The 22881-nt window shown below is 52.0% G+C and overlaps 1 protein-coding gene across 3 annotated transcripts; it reads right to left on the reverse strand.

Annotated features, from left to right (window-relative positions):
- Positions 1 to 244: 244 nt before the first annotated feature.
- On the reverse strand, positions 245 to 22094 carry MPP1 (membrane palmitoylated protein 1). 3 transcript variants are annotated; one of them, XM_030448816.1, is made up of 12 exons: positions 21824 to 22094; positions 14447 to 14590; positions 14030 to 14108; positions 13031 to 13116; positions 11757 to 11825; positions 6560 to 6756; positions 6216 to 6322; positions 5258 to 5338; positions 4566 to 4646; positions 3932 to 4134; positions 3233 to 3307; positions 245 to 1502 (listed from the first exon to the last, which is right to left on the reverse strand). In XM_030448816.1, exons 1-12 carry the CDS (start codon positions 21923 to 21925, stop codon positions 1326 to 1328), a joined length of 1401 nt encoding a protein of 466 aa, XP_030304676.1. In that variant the 5' UTR covers positions 21926 to 22094; the 3' UTR covers positions 245 to 1325. The 3 variants fall into 3 exon arrangements, with proteins under 3 accessions (XP_030304676.1, XP_030304678.1, XP_030304677.1); XM_030448818.1 differs by lacking the exon at positions 21824 to 22094 and adding an exon at positions 21497 to 21595; XM_030448817.1 differs by lacking the exon at positions 14447 to 14590 and having other exon boundaries at positions 21824 to 22079.
- Between the last annotated feature and the right edge of the window lie 787 nt (positions 22095 to 22881).

The following is a 22881-nucleotide window of genomic DNA, read 5'->3' on the forward strand; positions in this document are numbered from 1 at the left end:
GGTAAAACCCACTGGAATGCTGCCTGGAAGCTGGATGTTCTCTTCCCTGCTTTGCGTGTGCTGGACTGACAGCTCTGATGGTGGCCTGCCTAACCATGAGTATGTTAGGGTCATGGAGGTGAGAAGAGAATTCCAGCTGTGAACAAGTCTTCAGCCTATGAGGTAAAACACCAGTCATAGCAATGTTTCAGCACACATTTATTGCTGCTCATTTCCCTGCAGTGGATCAGAACGAAGGTCCTTATTGCACATCAACAGATTTTATTTTTGGCATTCTTAAAAAATTGCACAAGACTTCTTAGTCCCCTTCCCCTTTCCCTTAGCTGACTGCTGAACACACAAATGAGATACTTTCACCTAGATGATTTCTATAATTTGCCCAGAAGCTTCCTGGACATGGTCATGGTGAAGCTTGTGCATCAGTACACTCTTGCAGAAGGAAACCCTTTGTGTGGATGGCTTTTATGTTCCCATACTGTGTGTGAGACACCCTAAACTCTGGAAAACATGCCTAGATCTTTGTAAAGACACTTTATACTGCATGCAACAGATGCTTGTGGTTTGATCCAGTTTACTCATTCAGCTGTCCCTCTGGTGTTTGCTCTGTGGGACTTCCTGAGCTGCTGCCTAGTTTCTCTGGCCAGTAAGTAACAATTGAAGCTGTGAGATGAGAATTTAAATACAGCTGAGTTTCTACAACTACAATTGCACAGGGTGAATCAGAAAACTCCAACCTCAGAATGCAGGGTAAGACCTGCCTGGGGATGGCATGTTCCACACCACCTTAGTCAAATCCACACTCCCCTTTTTGTTTTTCCCTACTTGTGAGGGGCTCTGGTGTGGTCTTTGTGAAGCTGCCTAAGATGTGGGCCTCCTTGAAGTCTCAGACACCAACCAGGCTTTTCTGAGGTGTCTGTGATGCAGTGTGCACTCCTGCAATAGCAGGGGACACCTGCATGGAAAGCCTCTGCTCTACCACTTTCCTTAGGACTGATGGAGAGAAGATTGGCTGGGTGCTACATGGGGACTGCTTGCTTTTGCCTGTTAGGCAGGGAGATGTGCTCTGAGCTAATGGGGTACCCTGGGCTCTGCTGTAGCCATGAATTTAACACTGCACTGTAGTGCCATGGCCATCCCCTGGGTAGCCCCTGACCTGCATTCCCCAAGGAGAGATCTGTAGACCCTTGTGTGCTTGTCAACCAATGAGACCATGTCTGGAGCAGCAGAGGGAGTTGTCTGGGGCTGTGTGTGGATTAGGGGAAGCTGAGGCTTCCCCCCAAAGCTGCAGGATGATGGATGGGAAGCGGCTGGGGTTGTACACCCTCTCAGTAGACCCAGGAGATCGGCACCCACTGTGGAGAGCTGCAGGCCTGCTCGAAGGCTTCCTGCAGCAGCTGGAGGCTTTCTTGTACCCCGTTGTTGACCAGCGAGAGGTCAAAGTAGTGTGCATATCTGCTGCGGATGCTCTCTGAATCCTTCCGAAGCAGCTCCAAAGCCTCTGACTGCAAGACAGAACACTCAGGAGGCTGGGGTGGAGGGGAATTTCCCAGCCCACCCCAACAGGCAAACTTCCACCACAAAGCATTCCAGTGCTTGCAAAGTTGGGGAGTTGGACTTGATCTTTCAAGGTCCCTTCCACCCCCCTAATATTCTGTTAACATTCTGTGTATTAGAGCACAGCATCCCTGCAGCTTGTCTGAATTGTGATCTCAGGGACTGCGTGTCTGGGGGTTCTGCTGGACCTCATTCCAATGCTTAAAAGCATCAAGATACAACCTGCTAGCAAGGCCACAAACTTCTTGCTCTATTTACCTTTAAAATGCTTTGAGGCAGCTCCCTGTGATGAGAGGGTTCACCAAGCAGCAGGCTGCTCATAACTACTCCATGCAATATAAGCTAACTTACGGCTGTTTTCAAGGTAGTATCCCTTCAGGATGGTCCCTTACTGGTGGCTTTTGACTGGAATGGTGCTGGTTTCCAGAGCTGTATCAGCAACCCTCTACTGGGTCTGGGGTGGGGAGTTAAGTTTCTTTATAGGCAAAGCTGCCTTGCCTCCTCCTGCCTGTGTGTGAGCTGTCTGGGGAGCTTTCCAGCTAGCAGGGGCATCCCAGAAGCATGGCCCTGAGGGCAACTCTGCCCTCAACAGCAAAGTCCAGATCTGTTTCTACATATCTTATTAATGGAGCTTGAAATTAACGGAGCTTGAAATACAGGCGGCTCCCTGCATCTATGACTGGGGAGGGATAAGCTTACAGTGCTGTGCTTTCTGCAGCTCTGCCATGTATTGCCTGGTAGCTTTTTTTTGGGGGGAGGGGGGGAGGGGGAGAAGAAATAAGCAGTGTGCCTGGGCCATGTGAGCTCTGCTTCAACTCTTGTAATGAGCAATTGAGGCAGCTATATATAGCATCTGCACCAGCAGGGCTGGCCCTGCCCACTGCGGCAGGAATTAATTTCTCAGTCTGCAGGCAGTGTGTGTGTGATGGGGCAGCATGCTGCCTGACTGCCCTTTCTGTCCTGACAGCCTGCTGCATGGGGTTTAGCAATCCTCTGCAGGTTAAGGTGCCTGCACGATGCATCTTAAGCTTTACAAACCCCAAGTCAGTAGGTTGGGAGAGGTGCCCTTGGCTGGCCATGACCCCAGCACAGCTTTGTCAGTTTCCCTGTATTCCCACTGCTTGCCAGTTCCCTCTGGAGGATGGCTCTCACGGGAGCTAATCCAGGCTGTGGCAAGGCAAGACAGGCAACACTGCTCCCTGTCTTGGGAGTTTCCTGGAAAATGGCAGCATGTGAATGCTACCCTTGCAGTGGTTGGTACTGCGGGGAGGTAACTGGGATGTCAGTGCTGATTTAATTCTAATAGGCAGAGGCATGAACATCTTTACCAGGCAAAGAACTAACGAAGCTGATGTATGTTTCACTTGAATAGCTGATGCTTTGGGTGCTGGGCTGTGTGCCCCCACTACATGCTAGCAGCTGCTCTGGTGATCAGTGGTGGGTATCTGTCAGTCTGGGCTAGAGGCTACAGCTGCAGGATTCTCATGTGTGTCTCATTCTCAGGTCTCAGCTGAGAAAGTTACTGTGGTTTTCTGAACCACAAAAATCAATGCAGAAAGGAAGCTGATGTGGAGCAGGGACAAGAGCCTTGGGCTGCTGCAGGAGGGTCCTTGCCCTCCTGCTGTGGGCAGGGAAACCCATCTGGAAGGGGACTCAACCTCGAGTCCCTGCCACCCACCTGTTCTGCTTTGTCTGTTGGGGCAATGAAGACTATGAAAGGGGAGAGCTCAGCCGTGCGGACAATCTTCAGGGTCTGTGGAGAGAAGAGTGTACCAGAGTTTGGCCATTCCTCAGCGGGGGAGCAAGTGCAGCTGGCTGGCTGCCCCACAACTCCATGCTGCCCCCCAGCCAGGGTGTGATGGTGCCTGTGATACAGTGGTGGGCTAAAGATACCACTCCTAATCTGGGGCCATGGGCTTTCTGGGTTGACTCCAAAGCCTAGGAGGTAGTTGGGTGATGTGGGGGCAGCTGGGTGAAGCTGCAGCAGGGGTCTCAGCATGGGTTCCCCTCCTGGGGGGAGCACCTCATGGGGAAGAATGTAAGGGCATCTGCTCTGTGCCAGCTACTGGACACAAGTGCCACTTTGCAAAGACTGGTGTCACGAGAGGAAAGGTGCCTGTGCTGGCCTGCACCCCCACTCTCATGTCAGCTTAGCCTTGCCCTTGCTGTTGCAGCCAGGGACATTCTGTGACAGGGAATATCCTCACTGCACCCATGTCTCAGGAATGGAAATGCCACCCCAGTGCTTCCTGACTTCCCTTTCAGAAAGGTAAATGGGCAGTTCATTGGGGAAGACAGGGACTGTCATAGCCAGTGCACATAATTCAATCTGTGGCAGGCAGCCACTGCCTTGCCAGCACCTTCCCATGCTCCCTACCTGGGGCTCAATGTCCAAAATAGCAACTTTGTCCTGCTGGTGGATCTTGTGCACTGTTTCAAACTTGGTGCCAAACATGTTTCCCTGGTAGCTTCCAAATTCCAGGAACTCATTGGCTGAGATGTCCCGGGTCATTTCCTCAGTGGAGACAAAGTAGTAGTCCTTCCCATCCACCTCATTCTTCTTCTGGGGGCGTGTGGTGTCTGGGGAAGGAGGGTAATGATGGTGAGTGTTGGCCCCCAGTAGAACTGGGGAACAGAGCACAGCAGGCAGCCTCTGCTCTGAGACCTGGGTGTCTTGCCTTCCCTTTTTTAGCAAGGAGCTAAATAGAGGACCTGTGTACCTCAAGAACAGGCTGTACTAATGCCCTTTTAACTCCTTCCTGCTTGGGGCAAGTAAGGAACTGAAGGCAGCCCAAGGAGACCCATTGAGATGTGGAGTGAGGTGTCTGCAATGTGGGCAATAGCAGCCCTGCAGCCATCTATGTGTAGGTTCATCTAGTAGGATGGCAGACAGGGAGATCCTATGTCCCTGTGTGGTGGCCTCTGACTTGGTATTCTATCTGACTTAGGAACAACTCCTCGTCTCCATTTGGCTGTGCCCTGTCCTGTGCACTCCACATGACTGTACTTACATGGGGGTGGGTACATGAACTTCTCTGGGTTGTTGCTGAGGAGAGCATTCTTGATATGGCTACGGCCCACACCACTGGCCCCTGCAGAGAAGAAGGGATGGATGCTGGAGTCAGACTCAGAGAAGCCTAACAGGAGATCCTGGGGCCTCTTTACAGCTCAGGGTCTGAGGCAAGGTGCAGAGCTCTTGGGGCCTTGCCCACTATCTTGCTTCCTAAGCTGGTCTGTGGTCTCTTCCAGCCCTGGAAGAGGCTCTCCCTAGCCTGGGCACACTCACCTCCAGCCCCAGCTGGAGATGGGACCAGTGTCCACTGAGTAGCCAGCGTGGCTGGGCTGTGTGGGCTGCTCAAGACCCACTAATAAATGCTCAGCATCACACTGTGGGAGTTTGCTTTGGTGCAGCTGCACAGACCAGAGCTGCGTTTAATACAAACTATCCATAAAGATAATGAGGAACAGGAAACTTCTAAATTAACTACCTCAGGCATCACTGTGCAGGTACCAGACCACACACAGTGCAACATGGAGGAGCTCAGACTCTTTGGTCACTGCTGCAAGCAGAACAAATGTTCCCCAGAGCTCACTAGGTTTTGAAGGGCAGAGCTGCCCCAGCCCCTGTCCAGTCCTGGTTTCCCCTGGGACCCACCACACACACAGCACCTGCATTTTGGAGGATGCCTGGGGCAGGACCTACCAATGAGCACCAGAGTCTTCCTCTTGAAGGCAGGCAGCCTCACCACCTCTTCATATGAAACTACATCCAACTGGTCAAAAACTGGGGCAGAGAAGAAATGAAAGCAAGTGGTCAGAGCTGTCTTGGCTGCAGCATCAGGACCATGCACACATCAGACTAAAGCTAAGTGCTTGGACAAAATGGAGAGCAACCAGGAATGGGCTGGGAGCTTATCTGTGTTTGGCTGCTTGGGGAAAAGGGCAGCAGCCTCAGTATGTGAAGTGCAGAGGGGTTGCTGGCAAGCTGGACTAGCAGCAACCAAAGGAGAAGCCAGAGCTGCTCTTGCTCAGCGATTCTACTTGAGTTAGTAGGGCCTGGGAGCAGGATGAGGAGGCAGCAAGACACTGCAGGGAGCAGCTTTACCTTGCTGATTTATGTCCTTGTTTGCTGCTAGCTGGAGCTGCAGGCTGGGTGAGAAGACAACATGTCCTCAGACACTTACCTTTGCCAGCCCAGGGCTTAGGACTGTGTGTTTGCATGGACAGCTGAGGGGCAGGCTCAGCAGCTGCACAGAGCACTTTGCTCCCTCATTGCTGAGCAGCAGCAAAGTTACCACCTGCTCTGGGGTCAGCAGCCTGTGGGGTTTGTTGGCCTAGACACTTGAACGCCCGAGAAGCCTGGAGCCAGGAATGCCAGGGATTTTTATTGCTGGAGAACATGGGAGCTCAGTGCCTGGCTCTTGTGTGAGTCAGCCCTGGCCTCGTGTACTGCAGAGCTGCACGGTGGCACAGCTATGGCCACCTGAGGGGTATGAGGACTTTGGAGAAGGGACTCAAAAAAGCTGTGGGGTCCTCCTGACATCCCACTGCCAACACTTCTGGGCTGTTTGGTCTGACTCCCATGGGGGACAGACCCCTGCCCAGCAGCAGGAGTGATGGCCAAGGCTAGGGATGGAGTCCATTGCCCTGCTCACACTTACTTGAACTGTGCTTGGCCAGGTATTTATCTTTGCACTTCTTCTTCTTCCCAAAGGGGCTACAGCTTGGGGATTCACTTTGAGTGGACTGGGTGACACTCGCCACACGCCTGCCAACAGAAGAGGACACCACCATGGTCCAGCTGTCACCCCGAGCACTGGGAGAGCAGTGGGATTGTCCCTCAGACATGCAAGGGCAAAAGGAGCAGGGTGGCTGCTGGGGCAGGTAAAGGCTCACCCTCTGGGAGATGAAGCAGACATTTCCCTCCTTTTCCCACTCCTGACAGCACATGTTCATTGTTCCCACCTCCATTCCCACATTCTTCTCACCTAATCCAGGGACTTACCACTCCTGCAGCTCTGGAGAAGGGATGAGTCCTGCTGACTCGGTGCAGGAGCCTTCCACCCGGCCCTGCCACCAATTGCTGTCATCCTTATTTATGATTTGAATCACATCACCAGTCTGAAACTTCAGCCCTGCTTCCTTGCAGGGGATCAGGTTGTCTTCTTTGGGGTCGTAGTCAAACTGAGCCTTCATAAACATCTGCAAAAGAGCACGATGGAGTCAGCATGGTCATACAGGATGGCTGAACTTGATGGTGTCCAGCTCCTGGCCCCACACTGCATCCCTGGCAGTGACTGCACAGCTGTCTTCAGGCTCAGGATCCTTCATGCAGGAGGGATCCCAGCCCCTGCTGCTTTCCAGCCCCAGGAGGCCAGGTGGGGAGAACGAAGATGAACGATGACTTGAGAGAAGCTTTTGGGCATGGAACTGTAGTGAGATGTGCTGGTGGGTGAGGGAGGAGGACAGCATCCTGATAGTACTGGGAGCTAGTAAAATGGCTGCTGCTTTTATGCAGGCCTGCATGGCCCTCAGCTGGTGCTCAAACCTTGACATGTAGATCCCCTGCAGTCCCCCAGGTGCTGCAGGGTGCTGGTTAGACAAGCCACACAGCCTCACCACTCAGACCAACATGTTGTACAGAAGGTAGCAGAGGGTACCCATCACAAGGGTACACCATGCAGTTCCCTGTCCTGCAGCCCTCAGGGAGACCCTGATCTCAGTCCTCAGCTGTGGTGCCTACCACTGGGCACTCCCCTGCATGACATGGGGCCTTCAGGAAAGCAAGGCTGTGGCAGTGTGGCTGTCCCTACCTGGGACTCTTTTAGCCTCTTCAGTATCAGCTACTGCTATACCATTAGGTTCATCACAGCTGCAACTGGAAATGAGCAGCTGCTGCTTCTGAGACCACCACAATATCCTCCCAGAGCTCAGGAAGCCCTGGGGACAAGGAACATATGAGAAAGTGGCCTTTACCTGTCCCTTCTGCTTGCTCTTGGGGATGGAGGCTACAGTGTCTGTGGCTACTGGGGCAATCCACTCCTCTGCTTCCTCCTGGCCTCAAGTCCTTCTGAAGCCAACAATACAGCACAGTGCCCCTGGGCTCTTGCTGCCCCCAAGCATCTTTGCAAGGTCAGGAGAGAAAAGACGCATGGCTTTTCCACGCAGGCCTTATTTTCTAGGAAGGCTATTCAGGAAGAACAGACTGTCAAGAGAGCACCAGGATGGATGAGTCAGCTGTCCCCTGGAGGAGGGCAGACTATGCATGAGCATCCAGCATTTCATGCACTGCTGCTTGCTATTGGTGCCTGGTGGTTTGGGTTGGGTTACAGAATTGTCACTATTGGAAAAGACCCCTAAGATCACAGTATCCAACAGCCAACATTACCCCCCCCCCAATAAAATAAATATATTTATCAATAACTATGTCACCATGCCCACTAGAGCATGTCCTGAAGCGCCTCATCTACACAGTGTTTAAGTAGTTCCAGGGATGGTGATCTGTTCCAACACCTAATTACTCTCTCAGTAAAGAAATTCTTCCTGATACTAAGTCTAAACCTCCCCTAGTGCAACTTGAAGTCATTTTCTTTAGTCCCATTATTATTTACTTGAGAGAAGAGGCCAGCACCAACCTCCCTACAACCTCCTTTCAAGTAGTTGTAGAAAGCAATAAGGTTTCCTCTCAGTTTCTTCTTCTCCAAACTAAACATTCCCAGCTCCCTCAGCCTCTTCTCACAGGACTTGTTCTCCAGACCCTTCACCACCTTGGTTGCCCTACTCTGAACTTGCTCCAGCAACTCGATGTCTTTCTTGTGGTGAGGGGCCCAAAACTAAACCCAGTACAGAAGGTGTGACCTCACCAGTAACAACTACGGGGACACAATCACTTCTGCTGGCCACACTATTCCTGATACAGGCCAGGATGCTGCTGGCCTTCTTGGCCATCTGAGCACACTGCTGGCTGTTGACATCCAGGTCCTTTTCAAGCCTTAAGCATTGCATGGGGTTGTGACCAAAGTGCCGGATCTGGCACTTGGCCTGGTTAAACCTCATCTTATTGGCCTTGGGCCACTGATCCAACCTGTCCAGGTCCCTCTGTAGAGCCTTTATACTCTCAGGCAGATTTTATCATCCACAGACTTACCAAGGGTGCATGTGATTGCCTCATCCAGATCATCAATGAAGATATCAAACAAGACTGCTCCCAGAACCAAGCCCTGGGGAACACTGCTTGTGACCAGCAGCCACCTGGATTTAACTTCATTCACCACAACTCTCTGGGATTGGCCAGTTTTTTACCCAGCAAAGACTACACCTATCTATGCCACGAGCTGCCAGCTTCTCTAGAACACTGTGGGAGACAGTGTCAAAGGCTTTATTAAAGTCCAGGAAAACAATATCCAGTCTTTCCCTCATTCGCTAGGAGGTTCACCTGGTCATAGAAGGAGATCAGGTTTGTCAAGCAGAACCTGCCTTTCTTGAACCCATGCTGGCTGGACCCAATCCTCTGGCTGTCCTGCACATGTGGTGTGAGCTCAGTCAAAATGAATCACTCCATAATTTATCTCAGTACCAAGGTTAAGCTGACAGGTCTGCAGTTCCCCAGATCCTCCTTCCAGACCTTCCTGTAGAAGGGTGTCATAGTTACCAATCTGGTTAGCCAGGACTGTTGATAAATGATGGAGAGTGGCTTGGCAAGCTCCTCCACCATCTCCCTCAGTACTCTCAAGTGGATCCCATCTGGCCCCATAGAAATGTGAGTGTACAGGTGCTGTAGCAGGTCATTAACAGCCCCCTCCTGGACCATGGTGGGAGGGGTTTATTCTGCTCTGCATCCCTGTCTTCCACCTCAGGAGGCTGAATACCCCAAAGATAACTGGTCTGGCTATTAAAGATGGAGGCAACAAAGGCATTAAGCACCTCAGCCTTTTCCTCATCCTTGGTTGCAATGGTCCTCCCCACATCCAATAATGAATCAAGATCTTTCTTTGTAAAAAGAATTTTTGTTGTCTTGTATGACAGTGGCCAGATTGAGTTGTAGTTGAGTTTTGTAGTTGTAGTTTGTAGTTGAGTCATGTAGTACATGACATAATGAGATCCATGTACTCATAATGAGATATCTGCCTCTATTCCTTATTGACTGAGCAGTCTATCAAATCCATATCTCTCCAACATAAAGAGGATATTGTGGGGGGCCATGCCAAAAGCCTTACAGAAATGCAGACAGATGACATGGTAGCTCTTTCCCTGTCCACTGATGTAGCCACTCCACCCCAGAAGGCCATCATCTCCTACAGTATGTCCTTCAGAAGTGCTGCTGGAGACACAGGGCCAGCAGAACATGAACATGGTTCCCTTTCACTGCCAGAAGAGCAGAACACATAGATCAAGCTGTGACATGAGATCTCTCACAATGGAAGACCACAAAAGAGGAATCTCCTTTCAGGACCAGGACTGATACTTGTTTTGCAAGCACTCTTTGGCACCAGGAAGTTGGTTGACAACACAACACACAAGGGACATGCAGCTAGCACTGCCCTGGCACCAACCCAGAGCTCTGTCCTCCCACAGACTGGATCCCCAAGCCAGGTCACTTTTGGAAAGACTCTGCCTTAAACCAACTAAGCAAGCACCAGATAGCTCCAGGCATTACCCAGAGATGCAGAGGGGCAGCTACAAATGCAAGCTGCCTGCTGCCAGCACCCTCTCTGAGGCTGGAAACTCAGGAACTGAGCAAGCTCCAGCATGAGAAGCCCTGGTCTTTCATGTCAAAAGGCTGGAGTTTGTGTCTGGGAACAGGTTGAAGATGATTCTGAGAGCTCAGTGCTGCTTCTCCTTAGGATCCTCCCAAACAGACCTTCCCCAAGAGATAGTTGGCTTCAAAATGGCTGTCAGGCAGTGGGCATCATGATATTAGGCTTTGCACTATCCTGCCTGCCAGGCCCTGAAATTAATGTGCACATGAGGATCCAGGAGTTGAGAGAAAATCGAAGAAAATCTGAAGTCCACTCCTGCTGGTGGACTGCAGCCTGTGAGATGTGGTTCTGGGGAGTAGACAGCACCATGGTCCAGGACACAAAAACAGCAAAAACAACTGTTGCTGGGAAGCATTTTGTCCCTGTGTCCTTCCCTGAACCCATAGCCAGCCATGGGTGAGCCAGCAACTGTGTTACTTTTTCTCAGAGGTTAAGTTTTCCCCTGACATAGTTGGCCTGGGTCAGCCCAGGGAGGGCACAGACATGGGCTTAATAAAGAAACATAAGTAAGGTTGATTGAGCTGGAATGGGGACAGCACGGGCTGAGTGAGAAACAGAAACAGTTTTCACCATGTTCAGAGACTTCAGCTTCTCTGAGTAAGGAAGGAAGGTGACATGGGCTCCCCCATCCCATCCAATCCCATCCCCATTCAGTTCCCTGCATCTGAGCTCCTCTGCCACTCCTGCCTGTCTACCATGGGGGGGCCATGCTGGGGCAGGCTCCTGCATCCGGAGAAAAGACAGCATCCCACTCACTAGGCACTGAAGTCTTGACAGAGGAACCAACCCTCCCCACTATCCCGAGTATTTCTGCTGCAGCAGGACTTCAAAGGCAAAGCCAGGCTGGTGTCACTCTGCTACAGCACCCTAGCAGTAGCACCAGACACAAGGAGCTACCTTTGTGTCCCCTACAGCTTCCTTCCTTGCACTTGCAGCTCACAAGTGTTCTGATGACTTCCAGACGATGTCAGCCTCCTTGCAGCTGATGCACTGGGCATCTGTGGTGGCTGGGAGCTGCAAGAGCCTTGTGCTGCCCCTGCTAGTGCTGCTGTGGCACTGTAATGGGGATGTGGCTTTAAGGGCCATGGCTGTGAGAATGACAGAAAACTCTCTGAACCTTCCAGGTGTGCACATGCCACTGCATCACCAAACACTGTGAACACGTACCACTGCAGCACAGGCATCCAAGGCCCACATTCCAACACACATATCAGGTAAATACATCTGCAGAGAGCCAATGCTTGTTTGCAGTCACGTAAGCACAGGTCAGGTCACTACATTCTCCAGAAACTCAGGCAAGATGCCCAGGCAGCCATCCCCTCATCCTTCCCCTGCACTGGCACAGTTCTCCAGCAATGGTCAGTGCACCATGGTTTGCTCAGGTTCCCACAGCCATGCCCTGGCACAGGCCATGCACTTACCTGGCACAATGGCTGCACTTACCTGGAGAGCAGGGAAGCGGCTTTGTTGGTTGGGAATTACTTTTATAGAGATCATCCCCTTGGTTTCTTTCTAGTAAACAAAGAAAGTGGAGAAAGAAGGGTTGAAGGAGGTGGTGCCTGTAGGCAGCCTAACAGCAGCAACCTGTGCAGGGAGCTGCTGAAAACCAGCACCTGCAAAGGCAAGGCTCCTGAGTGCTGTGATGCTGAGGGACAGCATAGCCTGAGCTGAAACAGCTCTGCTAGGGCTGGGCTAAGAGCCATGTCAGCTTTGTCATGTTTGTCCCATCTCCGTGGGGACATACCAACACCCTCAGAAAGGGCAGGTTGTGGGTACTGATAAGTATCACCAGAAAAACATGGAGATCTGTACCATTTCTAGCCTGTCTGTCCCAGTGAGGAGCCTGAAAACTTCCAGGTCCCCTCCACCTGTCCCCTCCATACTGGCCTCTCACTCCTGCCCTCCTGGTGACATCAGATGCACAGTACTGGAATGCCTTGCCTGACCCAGGCCAGGTGCACTGCTGCCCCACATACTTCACAAGACCTACATGGTCCTGTGAGGACAACCACTTCTGAAGGCTTGGAGGGGTCTCCTGTGCCAACTGCATTTCTCAGGAGGCAAAGACAAGCTCCTCCTTGGTCTAGCTATCTGGAGCAGGGATGGAGCAGAGACTGTGGCACTGCAGCAGGGCCAGGCCTCCTCCTGAGAATGATGGGTGCCCTCAGAACCACCACTGCCACATCCCTCTGGCCAGGCCCCACATGTTAGGTGTGGCTCAGAACAGCCTCAGTGTGAATCCAAGGCAGGGCTGAGACCCTGTCTAAACCTGTCTTTAGTAAGGACCTGGGCAGGATCACCTTGACCTCAGTAGCAGGAAAATGGCAAAAAGGAAAATTGCAGGAGCAGCTCAGGTCTGCAAGAGCAGCCAGACCTTGGAATGAACTTGCACATCAGCCATAGCAACCAGAGGTAATTTTCAAGCTTCACACACATCAGTGCATGTCACAGGCCCAGCCAAAAGCCTTTGCTGCTGTTCTTGGGAGGCCAAAACCAAGAAACAAACACAGAGCACCAGGCCTGCAGAGAGATTGAGCACTTGGCTGTTATCACAGCACCTTGGCACAGTGGCCCTGGCTCCTGCCACATCACACTGCTGCAGACAGCTGAGTGTTGGCTTTGGTATCTACAAGGGTGTGAATGCTCAGCCAGCATGCACACCTGCAGGCCAAAGGGGTCCTTCCTGGGAAACAGCCCTGCCAAGCACAAATACTTACCAGCATCTTCTGCAGCTGGTCAACTGAGTGGTTGCTCACACTCTGCCCATTGATTTCTATGATTTCATCACCCACATGAAGGGAGCCTGGCAGCAACGGGAGAAAAATGAAAATGCAGCTGCTCACCAAATTCAAACTACAAAGCTCCATCAGCCTCCTGACCCCCTGGGCAAGCTGTGTCCAGGACATCGTGGTGTTTGCCTGGGCAATGCTTTGGAGCTACTTGTCACCTAAGCACATGGGTAGTCCCCCATGGACTACCAAGGACAAGGGGAAAAAACTCTTCCCCCTCCACACACACTTCATCTAGTCTGACATCATCAGATTGCTTTTCACTATGGGTCCTCCAGCACTTTAGACTGATCAAAGCACCTGTTTCAGAGTTACTCAAAGCTAACCCCAAGTATCTCACTGGAAGTCAAATAACAACCTCTTCATAGCATCCTTAACACCAGCCTTCTTGACTTGGTGCATTTTCAGTTTATATACCCAACCAGAATACATCCCCAAATACACTCCTATAAATTAGGCTCCAGTAGTACTATTGGCATGGCTCCTGGGTTATTTTGGTAAGGGTAGGTCAGACTTCCCACTTGGATCCAGGGCTGGAAAATGAGATGTTTCTTTCAAGCACAGAATATCACATTTCCATGCACCCTTAGCAACCCCCAAACCTAGAAAATACACCCACGTATTTCTTTAGACACCTTCTTTTGGTCTGCAGAGCCAATCCACAATGAGCCTGTCCCACCTGTACGCGTTAGGAATGGGAAGAGCTCTGGGGTATGATCCATCTCTCTTTACAACTGACCCTATCACGAGATGGAAATAGATGGTCTCAAGTTCCTTTTTGGGAGTGCCCTTCCCCCACCCCTTCACTTCTACCTCAAGCTTCCAGTGTATTTACTAACGTAACAACCATGGAGAGAGACCAATGAGTCTGAGTTCCTGACATATTCCTAGTGGAGGAACAGATGCAGATGTCTATGCCAAAGATACCTTGCCTGTGAACCATGCCACCATGGAAGATCCTGGCCACCATGCAGCTCTGCTTGTCATTGAGCTTCAGTGTGATTCCCTGGAAGACAGGAAAATCTGTGACTGCTTGCTGGAGAGGAGAGCTCCTGAGCTCTCAGAAAAGTCCTCTCCAGGCCTGTATCCATGAAGGGCTGCACAGTGTCTGGGGGCAAGCCCCCTCTTTTTGGCCAGCCTACTGCTGCAGCTCCTCTTAGTACAAGTGTCCCCACCATTGGATGTGACTCACTCTGGGTTCCCAGGCAGGATCCAGGATCCAGCACTCTCTTCCTATGGCTGAGTTCTCCAGCAATCTCCTGCTTACCCCAAGGCCAGCCCGTTGGTATGGCTTTACCTGCCCCTCCACCCCCGTGGTGCCACCAGGACCTTGCCAGCTCTCACCATGGGCTCCTCCGAGACCTTCTCGAATTGGATGAGGCGAATCTTTCGCACCTCACGGCCGTTGCTGTGGGAAGGGCTGCCCAGAGTTGCTGAGCCGTTGGTATAAATGTCCTCAGTCATGGCATTCTGGGACTGAGTAATGGCCTGTTGGGTCAAAACAAAGGCCAGGGTTTAAGGGCTCCACCTGAATGGGGTCTGGGATGCAGATGGGGCACAGAGGGAGGAGAGATCCATGTGCTGAAGGAGAGGACAGTAAGAAAAGAAAAAGAGCATAAGAGCTTCATCCTTGGAGATCATGGAAATCATAGAATACCAGGTTGGAAGGGACCTCGAGGATCACCTGGTACAACCTTTCTTGGTAAAAACAAGGTCTAGACAAGATGGTCCAGCACCCTCTCCAGTTGATGATGTGGATGAAGTTGTGGGTGTGGGCTTGATCTACAGTTTTCCAGACTGGGAAACACAGAAAGTAAGAAAACTTTGGAAAAGCTACAGGTAGCAGAAGCCAGAAGAGTCCATGGCTGATAAACTTCTGCAGCAGTGAGTCCCAAATATTACTTATGTGCCACAGCATCATTTGATGCACAGCTGGTTTAGTTGCAGAGCATAAAGCCCAGAACAGTTTCACTGAGTGAATGGGGAAGTTTGGGACTCACCCCTGAGAACTGAGGCCAGGCTCTGCTCTAGCTCAGTTTGCAAGTTGAATCTTTCCTCATCTACATCAACAGACAACTGACATGGTGCAATTATATGCACATCTAGGCACTGAAGGCAACATGCTCCCAAACCAGCCAGAAATTCCCTTGTACCCCTACTCAGGTCCCAGCTACAGGCCAGTTGGTGCTGGCTGGCACTGAGAAGCCAAGCAGAGGTTTTCAGCCATGGTGAAACCTCTGTGAATGACCAGCAGGTGCTGACACTGGGGCAGGTGAAGGGACATGAGCCCCAGGGCAGAGGGCTCTAAATTCACCCGGCCATTCAGCAGGGACACTGAAAAGTGAGCTGCACCTCACAGTCTGAGCAAGCCTGGCACAGCCCTGTTAAACCCTTCAGACAAACTGGGCAACATCACACAGCTTGCAGACACACTGGTTTGGCCCCAACTGCAGTGGACTTCCTTCAAACCCCTCCCAAATCAGTGCTGGCCCAGCAAAACCCAAGCCAGCTTTGATCTACAGCCTCTGCCCACCTGTGCCAGCCTGTGAGGCAGAGGAGCCCCTCCTGGCTACCCTACTCCATACCAGGCTGCTGGTGTTGCTTCTCAGTTTGCAGCTTGCACACTCCCCAGCAGCACCTGGGGGCTGGAGCCACAGACAGGAAACCTGAGGGGAACTCCAGTAAGGTCTGCATCAGCTTTAGTCTGAACCAACAAGGTTGCACACCATGACCAGACACACAGAGCCAACACCTCTCCTTGCTGCATGCTGACTGCTGGCCCCAGGGCTCCTCGCCAGTGGCTGGAGAAGTGACATCCTGACCCTGTCACACCAGCTTGCTCTCACCCACCCCAGAGCAGAGAAGAGGCTGCAACTTCATCCTGCCAAGGGGCAAGACCCAGCCCGGTTCTGGGGAGGTTCGAGTAAGTTCAGCTGCAGGGAAGAGCATGGTAGGGTGCAGCCAAGGCTCAACACTGCAACAAAATCAGCTCTGGTAGGGGTGTGCCAGGGTGCTGCTGGCTGAGACACAGCAGCCCAGCCTTGTGCATAGCCAAAAGCTGAAAGGGAGAGGATGAAAGGACAGCAGGACCAGGGCTAGGCAGCCCAGTGGGAGAGGTGCTGGCAGAGACAGGCCAGCACTGGGACACAGGCATTGTCACAGCCTTGACGAAAGGGTGTTGAGGTCTAGGCCAAGGTGGGAAGAGCACAAGAATCTGTGTGCCCATGCCACTGAGACGGGGAAGATGCAGGATTTACTTTTAAACCAGCTGTATATAAATGAGCCAACCAACCTCCTCCTCCAAGGAAAAAGCTGACCACATGGGCTCTGCTTACCAACAGTTTAAACATGGAGGAGGGGGAGGCCTAGCTCGGAGCAGCCCCTGGGGCAAAAATCTGCAGTGTAAGGAAGGATGACTTGCAGCCCCCCTGTGTGGCTTGCCAGCCCCAGCAGGGCATGCTGCTACCATGCAGTCCACAGAGCAGAGAGACAGATCCAGCGGTGCAGATGCCTACTCAGCCCTTGGCTCTACGCCAGCTGTCCTGGCTTTACTGAGCCAGTGAGTAGGAGCAAAACAAGGAACTTCTCCAGCTCTGCCAGAGTCCAAAGTGCCCCAATGGTGGTTTGAGATCACACAGATCACACTCATCTAGGTATCCCGTGCCTTGGGAAAGCATTACACTGCAATTCTGGGCTTCAAACCTCTGGGCTCAGCAGAGCCTGATGACCCAGGACACAGTAGTTTGCTCCTGGGACTGGGAGTTCCTGCCCCTGATGTTCCCACCATCCTTACCAGCTGAGTCTCCTGGCCCTGACCTTTGCTTTTTGTTTAGCTGAATAAAAAAAATCACACACCCCTAGTGCTGACACAGCACAAGTGTTACCCTGGTGACAAGCCTTACCACCAGAGACTTTCTGCTGTGCCTGGGGATGGCCACCAGTCACTTGATAGCACATCTGAACCCTGTAGGGTCCTCTGGCAATGCGCTCTGCCCCAGAAAAAGACACACTAGAATGGTGTGGGCTTTTGCTGACATCACTGGGCAAGCCAGTGGATGGGGATGGGAAAACACCTGGGTCACAAGGAAGATCAGGAACCCACAGGGTGCCTCAGAGCTGGGCACACAGAAGCCAGGAACAGGAGACGTACAGCTCCCTCCCACTGTGCATGTGAGCTGGCCAGACAGATCACATACCCTGAACTCTCCTGGCAGCCACCACACTCTTGGTCAGCTTTGCCTGTCATAGCATGGAACCTTAAGATCCTTTTAAGTCATGATCACAGTAGGACAAACCCTGCTAATTATGTGCTGCTCTGCAGGAAACATCTGCAAGAGCTGCTTCACGGCCACCACTAACTGCAGGTCCTGCACAGCCATAGACTGGGTGACTGCTGGGGGCAGCCTCAGGGCAGACATGAGGCAAGGAAGCTGGGTGGCAACTGTGCAACAGCTCTGTGGGTGTCTTGTAGCTGGCTGACAAGTGTACAAATGCTCAATCACAAATCCTGCTCCAGGTGTCAATGCACAGAGAATCCACCAGTCCCATGGGTCAAAGAGGCGCACCCCCGCTCCCTGCCTGCTTTTCCCTTAGGACCCAAGACTTCTGCCCAGTATCACAGGGTGGAAGAAAAGACACCAGATCCCTGGAGAGTGTTTGCCAACAGGGAATTCGGTGGGTTTGGAACAATCCTCAGCAAGGACCCCAGGACTTGATATTCTCTTCCCTGGTGGGGTCAGCATCATCTCTCAGGGTTGCTCCTGCTGCTGCACTGGCTCATCCGGGCTTTACATCACCAGGTAAATCAAACATTAACTGGACAGGTTGTTTGCAGGAGCCTGAAGCAGCACTTGGAGAAAGCAGCACTTTAGTGCAAAGGGCATGTTTGGTGGTTTGGTTCCTGGGCTCTCCCTGCTACTCTAATGAAGAGAATTCAGTATCAGGTGGCCTCGGAACCCTAGGGCTCCTTGGCATGCATACAGAAAAAGGTCAAACACTTTGCCAAGCAGGCCTCCAAAGTATAGCAGCTTGGATGCAGAAGGGAACCCTGGAGCCAGGATTCACCTCTTGGCTATCAGGGAGACATGCTCCAATGCCCAGACTGAGCAACAAAACTCCAGCTCCTTTCAGGAATCATCATACCTCATATTATTATCACTGTCAGTGTGTGCAGGGAGGCTGGGGCACTGTTTGGTGCAGAGATGTCCTGGCCCAGCAACCTCCTGCTTTCTAGCACTCCAACCTCATCTGCTCACAGTGCAGCACTCGTATACTTCACAGTCTCAGTACAGCTTCAAAAACCACAGCAACATGTAAAAAGACCAAACTGGCTGTAGTGCTAAGGTTTAGGCAACGGGCCCAAGCCAGAGTTGCCTTGTATGGAAATTGCAAGTTATTGAAATTGCATCCTTGTATTAATAATTTAAAATATAATTTATAAAAAATAATTGACTTGATCTTTCCGTCAGAGTAAAGAAACTCTGACAACCTTACCTAGTCCGGGTCATGGGTGGCCAGGAGATGAACCAGATAGTTTCCACATAAAGTAATATGCAAAGTCATCCTGACTTGCTGGGTTTTTTAATATGCAAGTCTGGACCCTCTTGCAGTGACTCTGAATGCCTCACCTACGGGTGGATGCAATGTGTAGGATTTTCCCACTTGCCAGAGAGAGTTCTCAAAACCTCGCTGCAACAGGGGCTCCTCAGTGACTGCAAATCTGGATGATTGTGATGTACCTTTCTTAATCACTATCCTTCTACATAGTAATGACCTGACCCTGTATTATTTCCTGTCTGTCTGCTTTAGGTACTTTGCTCTGTATTTTTCTTATTTGTTTGTATTATTTAGCTATCACCAGTAAAACAAGTCTACTCTTCACTCTGGTGTCCAAGTCTCATTACCATCCTCAGTCAGCAAAACACTAGCAAAAGAAAAAAAAAATTGAGCTTGGGAGCTTTTGAGCTGCTCAAGCAGGCTAGGAATCAACAGCCATGCAGACATTAAGAAGTTATTAATCTTTGCCTTCAATATGATCCAAGTTTGTTGTTTTTTCATTATATTTGTTTTAGTTGGGGTTTTTTTTATGTGTATGTGGGGTTTTTGTTTGTTTGTTTTGTCTTTTTTAAAAGTATTTAAACCAAACAGGATTACATTGCTGACATTGGGAAAAGACCTGGTAAAATCAAACAGGTCAAATGGTAGGAAGGGGAGCAGAAAAATAGGAGGGATACAGGCCAGAAGATACTATTGGGTCTGCATGCCCTTGCACTGAGTCCAGATCATTGAATGCTGCAATGGAGACAGGTCAAATCTTCAAAGGAGCACAGTCAGCTTTGCTAAGGCACCATCTTCCTACCAGGAAAGGAAGCCTTCTAAATTTGTGAAATCAGCCACCTCCAAGAGAAAGTCAGTAAAACCACAACACTGAGAAGAAAACCTGAGGAGCTGCCCAGCTACTCCAGTTCCAACTTCCAGAACAAATCCTGCAAATGGCTTTTCTCCTGCAGCCGTTACAGACTGGAACATGGCAAAATGCCTTTGAGATTAAAAAGTTGGGACCAACCCTCCTCACTTCATTTTGGTTGAGCCTGGAAGTTTTGCTCAGCTTTCAACCACTAGTTTTTCTTGGCTATCACCCACTAGGTTTTGCTCATGGTCATTTCAGAATTTGGTCCCTAGAGGCTGTGGCCTCAGTCTGCTCTGGAGCTAAAACCATTTGAATGCTAGGAAACACTGCCAACAGGGAAGCACAGTGTCTCCTCTCTGCACCCTCAGGCTCAGGCCTCTCCAGAAGTACCCTCCTTTTCTCCACTGGACTTCCAAAGATCACATTTGCTGCTCATTTTACAGCTGGGGAACTGAGTCATGGCTGATAAGGGGACATGCCCATGGTCACCCTGCCATCCTAGTGCACAGCTAAGAATAAAGCCCCCATTTCTTTAGTAGCCCTGTATTTTCCAGCTGAGAGACAAGAAAAATATATCCAAGCAGGGCCTTAAGGGAAGAGGGCAAGCAGTTTCCTCCACTTTGGTTTGTTTCCCAGCAATGACACAGCTTCCACTCACTGAGGGTCTCTGTGCCGTGATGCCACGAGATGACTGCAGGGCCGCACTTCCCAGGATGCAGCTCTGTTAGAGGAAATGGGATAGAGGAACTTCCCAGACACCTTGACTCCAGATAAGGAGCAGCCAACCAAACCCAGGAAGCCTCCTGAGAGCTGCTCCTGGGACACGTCCCTACTGTGCTACAGATAGGGGCACAGCCACTGTGGGCCAGCACAGCCTCCACAAGCACATGACATGGGCATGAGCCTGTGAGTGACTGGCAGGCTTAGGACACATAAATCTAATGAGTGCAAGTCCTAGAGAGCTCCTCTTAAAAGGCCCCAGGCAGATTCTGGTTCACCATCCCTCTGTTTATCTCCACCAGAATAAACGTACCACAATACCGGGAAACTCTAGGCCAGCTCCGACATTTTCCATGTCTCACTGCCATTGGTGATTAATGATCCCTCTGCCTGGATCCTACAGGCAAAGGAATGGGAGAGCTCCTCTCAGCAGCTACCTGATCCAGACACTTTGCTTTAAAAACAATTTCTTAATTTTAAAATACTCTGCCAGGGCTGAGCCATAAAAAGCACAAACCACTGCTGTGGGACAGATGTGAAAAGTCCCTTTCGGGTGTTATAGTGTCCAACAGGATGGGCCAAGGACATTACTTCAGGGAAATTTCTTCCCTGCTCTCAGAGGCTCCCCACAGCTACAAGGAAACCTCAGCTGAAGCACATTATGCCATGGCTCCATCAGGGACCCCTGTTCAAAGTCAAAAATCTCTACTGGGAGAAAAGCACCAGCTGTCTAATCACTGGAAACTAATGACCTCCTGGTTGTACCCAAGCTACTCCAAAAGACTCTGGCTGGGGAAGGTGCCTCCCCAGTACAACAGAGGCTGCTGGTGCAGCCTGTTCTCCTTCCACTGGAGGTGCGGTTCAGGCTTTCCCTCTGTTCACTCCCTGGCCTCGGGAGTGTGAGAAATGTGAGACGGACTGGTTGCATCCTCCTCCTTCTCTGGGGCCAAGACCCCTCACCACCTCTCCAGCCCCCGCTGTGTACCTGGAAGTTGCTCAGCAGCTGAATCAGCTCACGTGACGGACAGTTCCACTTCAGACCGGCTACAACTTTGCAGCAAAACAAGCACAAGCTCTTCTGGGGCAGGATGCTGAAGCCTTTCTCCCCTCCACCCAGCCCCTTCTTCCCTGCCCCGGACATGCTGCACTAGCCACGCTCGCTGACCATTCTCCCAAGGTGCCCCATGCTGTCCAGAGAGATTCCCTGCTCCTGTAATGCTGAGGACCAGCAGTGCCACATATCGGGCACGTACCCCGCTGCCCACCTCCTGCTTGCCGTGGGGTCTCTGCCTTAGGGGCCCCGCTGCGTGTGGGGGAGGGGGGGGGACGGAGGAGATCCGGGGGGCTCCGTGTTGGGTCGGAGCTGGGCTCAGGGTGCTGGGCTAAGACCTGCAGTAAAGTAGGAAACAAGGGACGTGGGGTGGATGGGGGCATCTCGGGAGGGGCCTGCCCGCCCTCGGTGGGGAAGGGGACCGGGGCGAGGGGGATGGGGGGTTGGGGGCGGCAGTATCGCGCTCTCCCGCTGGGTGCAGGGACCGCCGTGGGGGCGGTTCGGGGTTGGAAGGCGTGGCCGTCCCCCAGTCGCCGCTCACCTCGGGCTTGGCCCGGTTCTGCAGGAGGTGCTCCAGGTAGAGATCGGAGAGCGCGGTCCGCATGCTGCCGGCACTGGCGCTGCGCCCCGACTTGAGGGTCATCCTGCCGCGCCGCACCGCACCACCCCACCGCCCGCAGCTGCAGCTGGATCCGCTGGCTCCGGAACAGCGACCCCGAGCCCGGCAACCCCGCGGGCTGCCCGCACGCTCCGCCCGTGTGGCTGTAAGGGGAGGCCTGCGGATGGGCGGGCGTTGCGGCGTCGGGAGGAGCCAGGCTGTCGGGGGAGGGTCAGGGACTGCTCCTCAAGAGTGCTGCGCAGTCGCCGGAACGCAGCGGCGGCTGCATTGGTGGCAGGGAGGTGACGATGCTGGTGTCAGAACGGGGCACCACGTCACCGCTCAGGAGGCACGGTGGCGCCGCCAGGTGACACTCAGAGCATCGCCTCGGTGCCTGCTTGGGGTCTTCTATCCCGTGAAACAGCGTGTCCTCCTCGTGTGGATGCTAGGAGCAACCCCTGCCCCTGGTCCATGCCAGCTCCTGGACGTGCTCAAGCACTAGCAGAGCTGTGAGGCTGTGCATGCCAGGCAGCAGCACGCACCTGGTGTGCAGGGCGGGCTGTGCTGAGTTCCAGGGAGACTTCAAGGTGAAGAGACCCGGGATTTCTCTGTGTTTCGGCAAGGGCGGCTCTGTTTTTCTGCTGTTCTGGAATGTACACCTCCTTGCGTACCTGTCACTTGCATGAGAATGGGGGGGGATGGCATTCGTGAGCTGTGTGTGATGGGGAGGGCTGTTGTCAAACTTCTTGTGCTCTTATTGAGCCTTAGTGATGCCACAACCTCAGGTGAAGTCTGAGATATGTGTAGGAATGGAAAATTAATTCTGGTGGGGTCTTCTTAAGATAATCACTGAAAGGATTTCTCATGCCATCCCTGAGATCCTTGATGTTTCTTTGCACCAGACTCCCACACTGCTGCTACACAAGTTCCCCAGGTTGCCTCAGACTAAAGTTACCCTAGGAAATAGATAGAAGAGTGTGACTCTGTAGAGAAAGGAAACA

The sequence above is a fragment of the Calypte anna genome, chromosome 4 (genome assembly GCF_003957555.1).
Source record: "Calypte anna isolate BGI_N300 chromosome 4, bCalAnn1_v1.p, whole genome shotgun sequence".
Lineage (NCBI taxonomy): Eukaryota > Metazoa > Chordata > Aves > Apodiformes > Trochilidae > Calypte > Calypte anna.

Coding starts and splice junctions, on each gene's coding strand:
- MPP1 (XM_030448816.1), bottom strand. CDS start 21,925: ATGACCCTCAAGTCGGGGCGCAGCGCCAGTGCCGGCAGCATGCGGACC. Junction 4,135..4,565: donor GTTCATGTACCCACCCCCAT/GTAAGTACAGTC, acceptor CTCCTTCCCCAG/ACACCACACGCCCCCAGAAG. Junction 3,308..3,931: donor TTTTGGACATTGAGCCCCAG/GTAGGGAGCATG, acceptor TTCTCTCCACAG/ACCCTGAAGATTGTCCGCAC.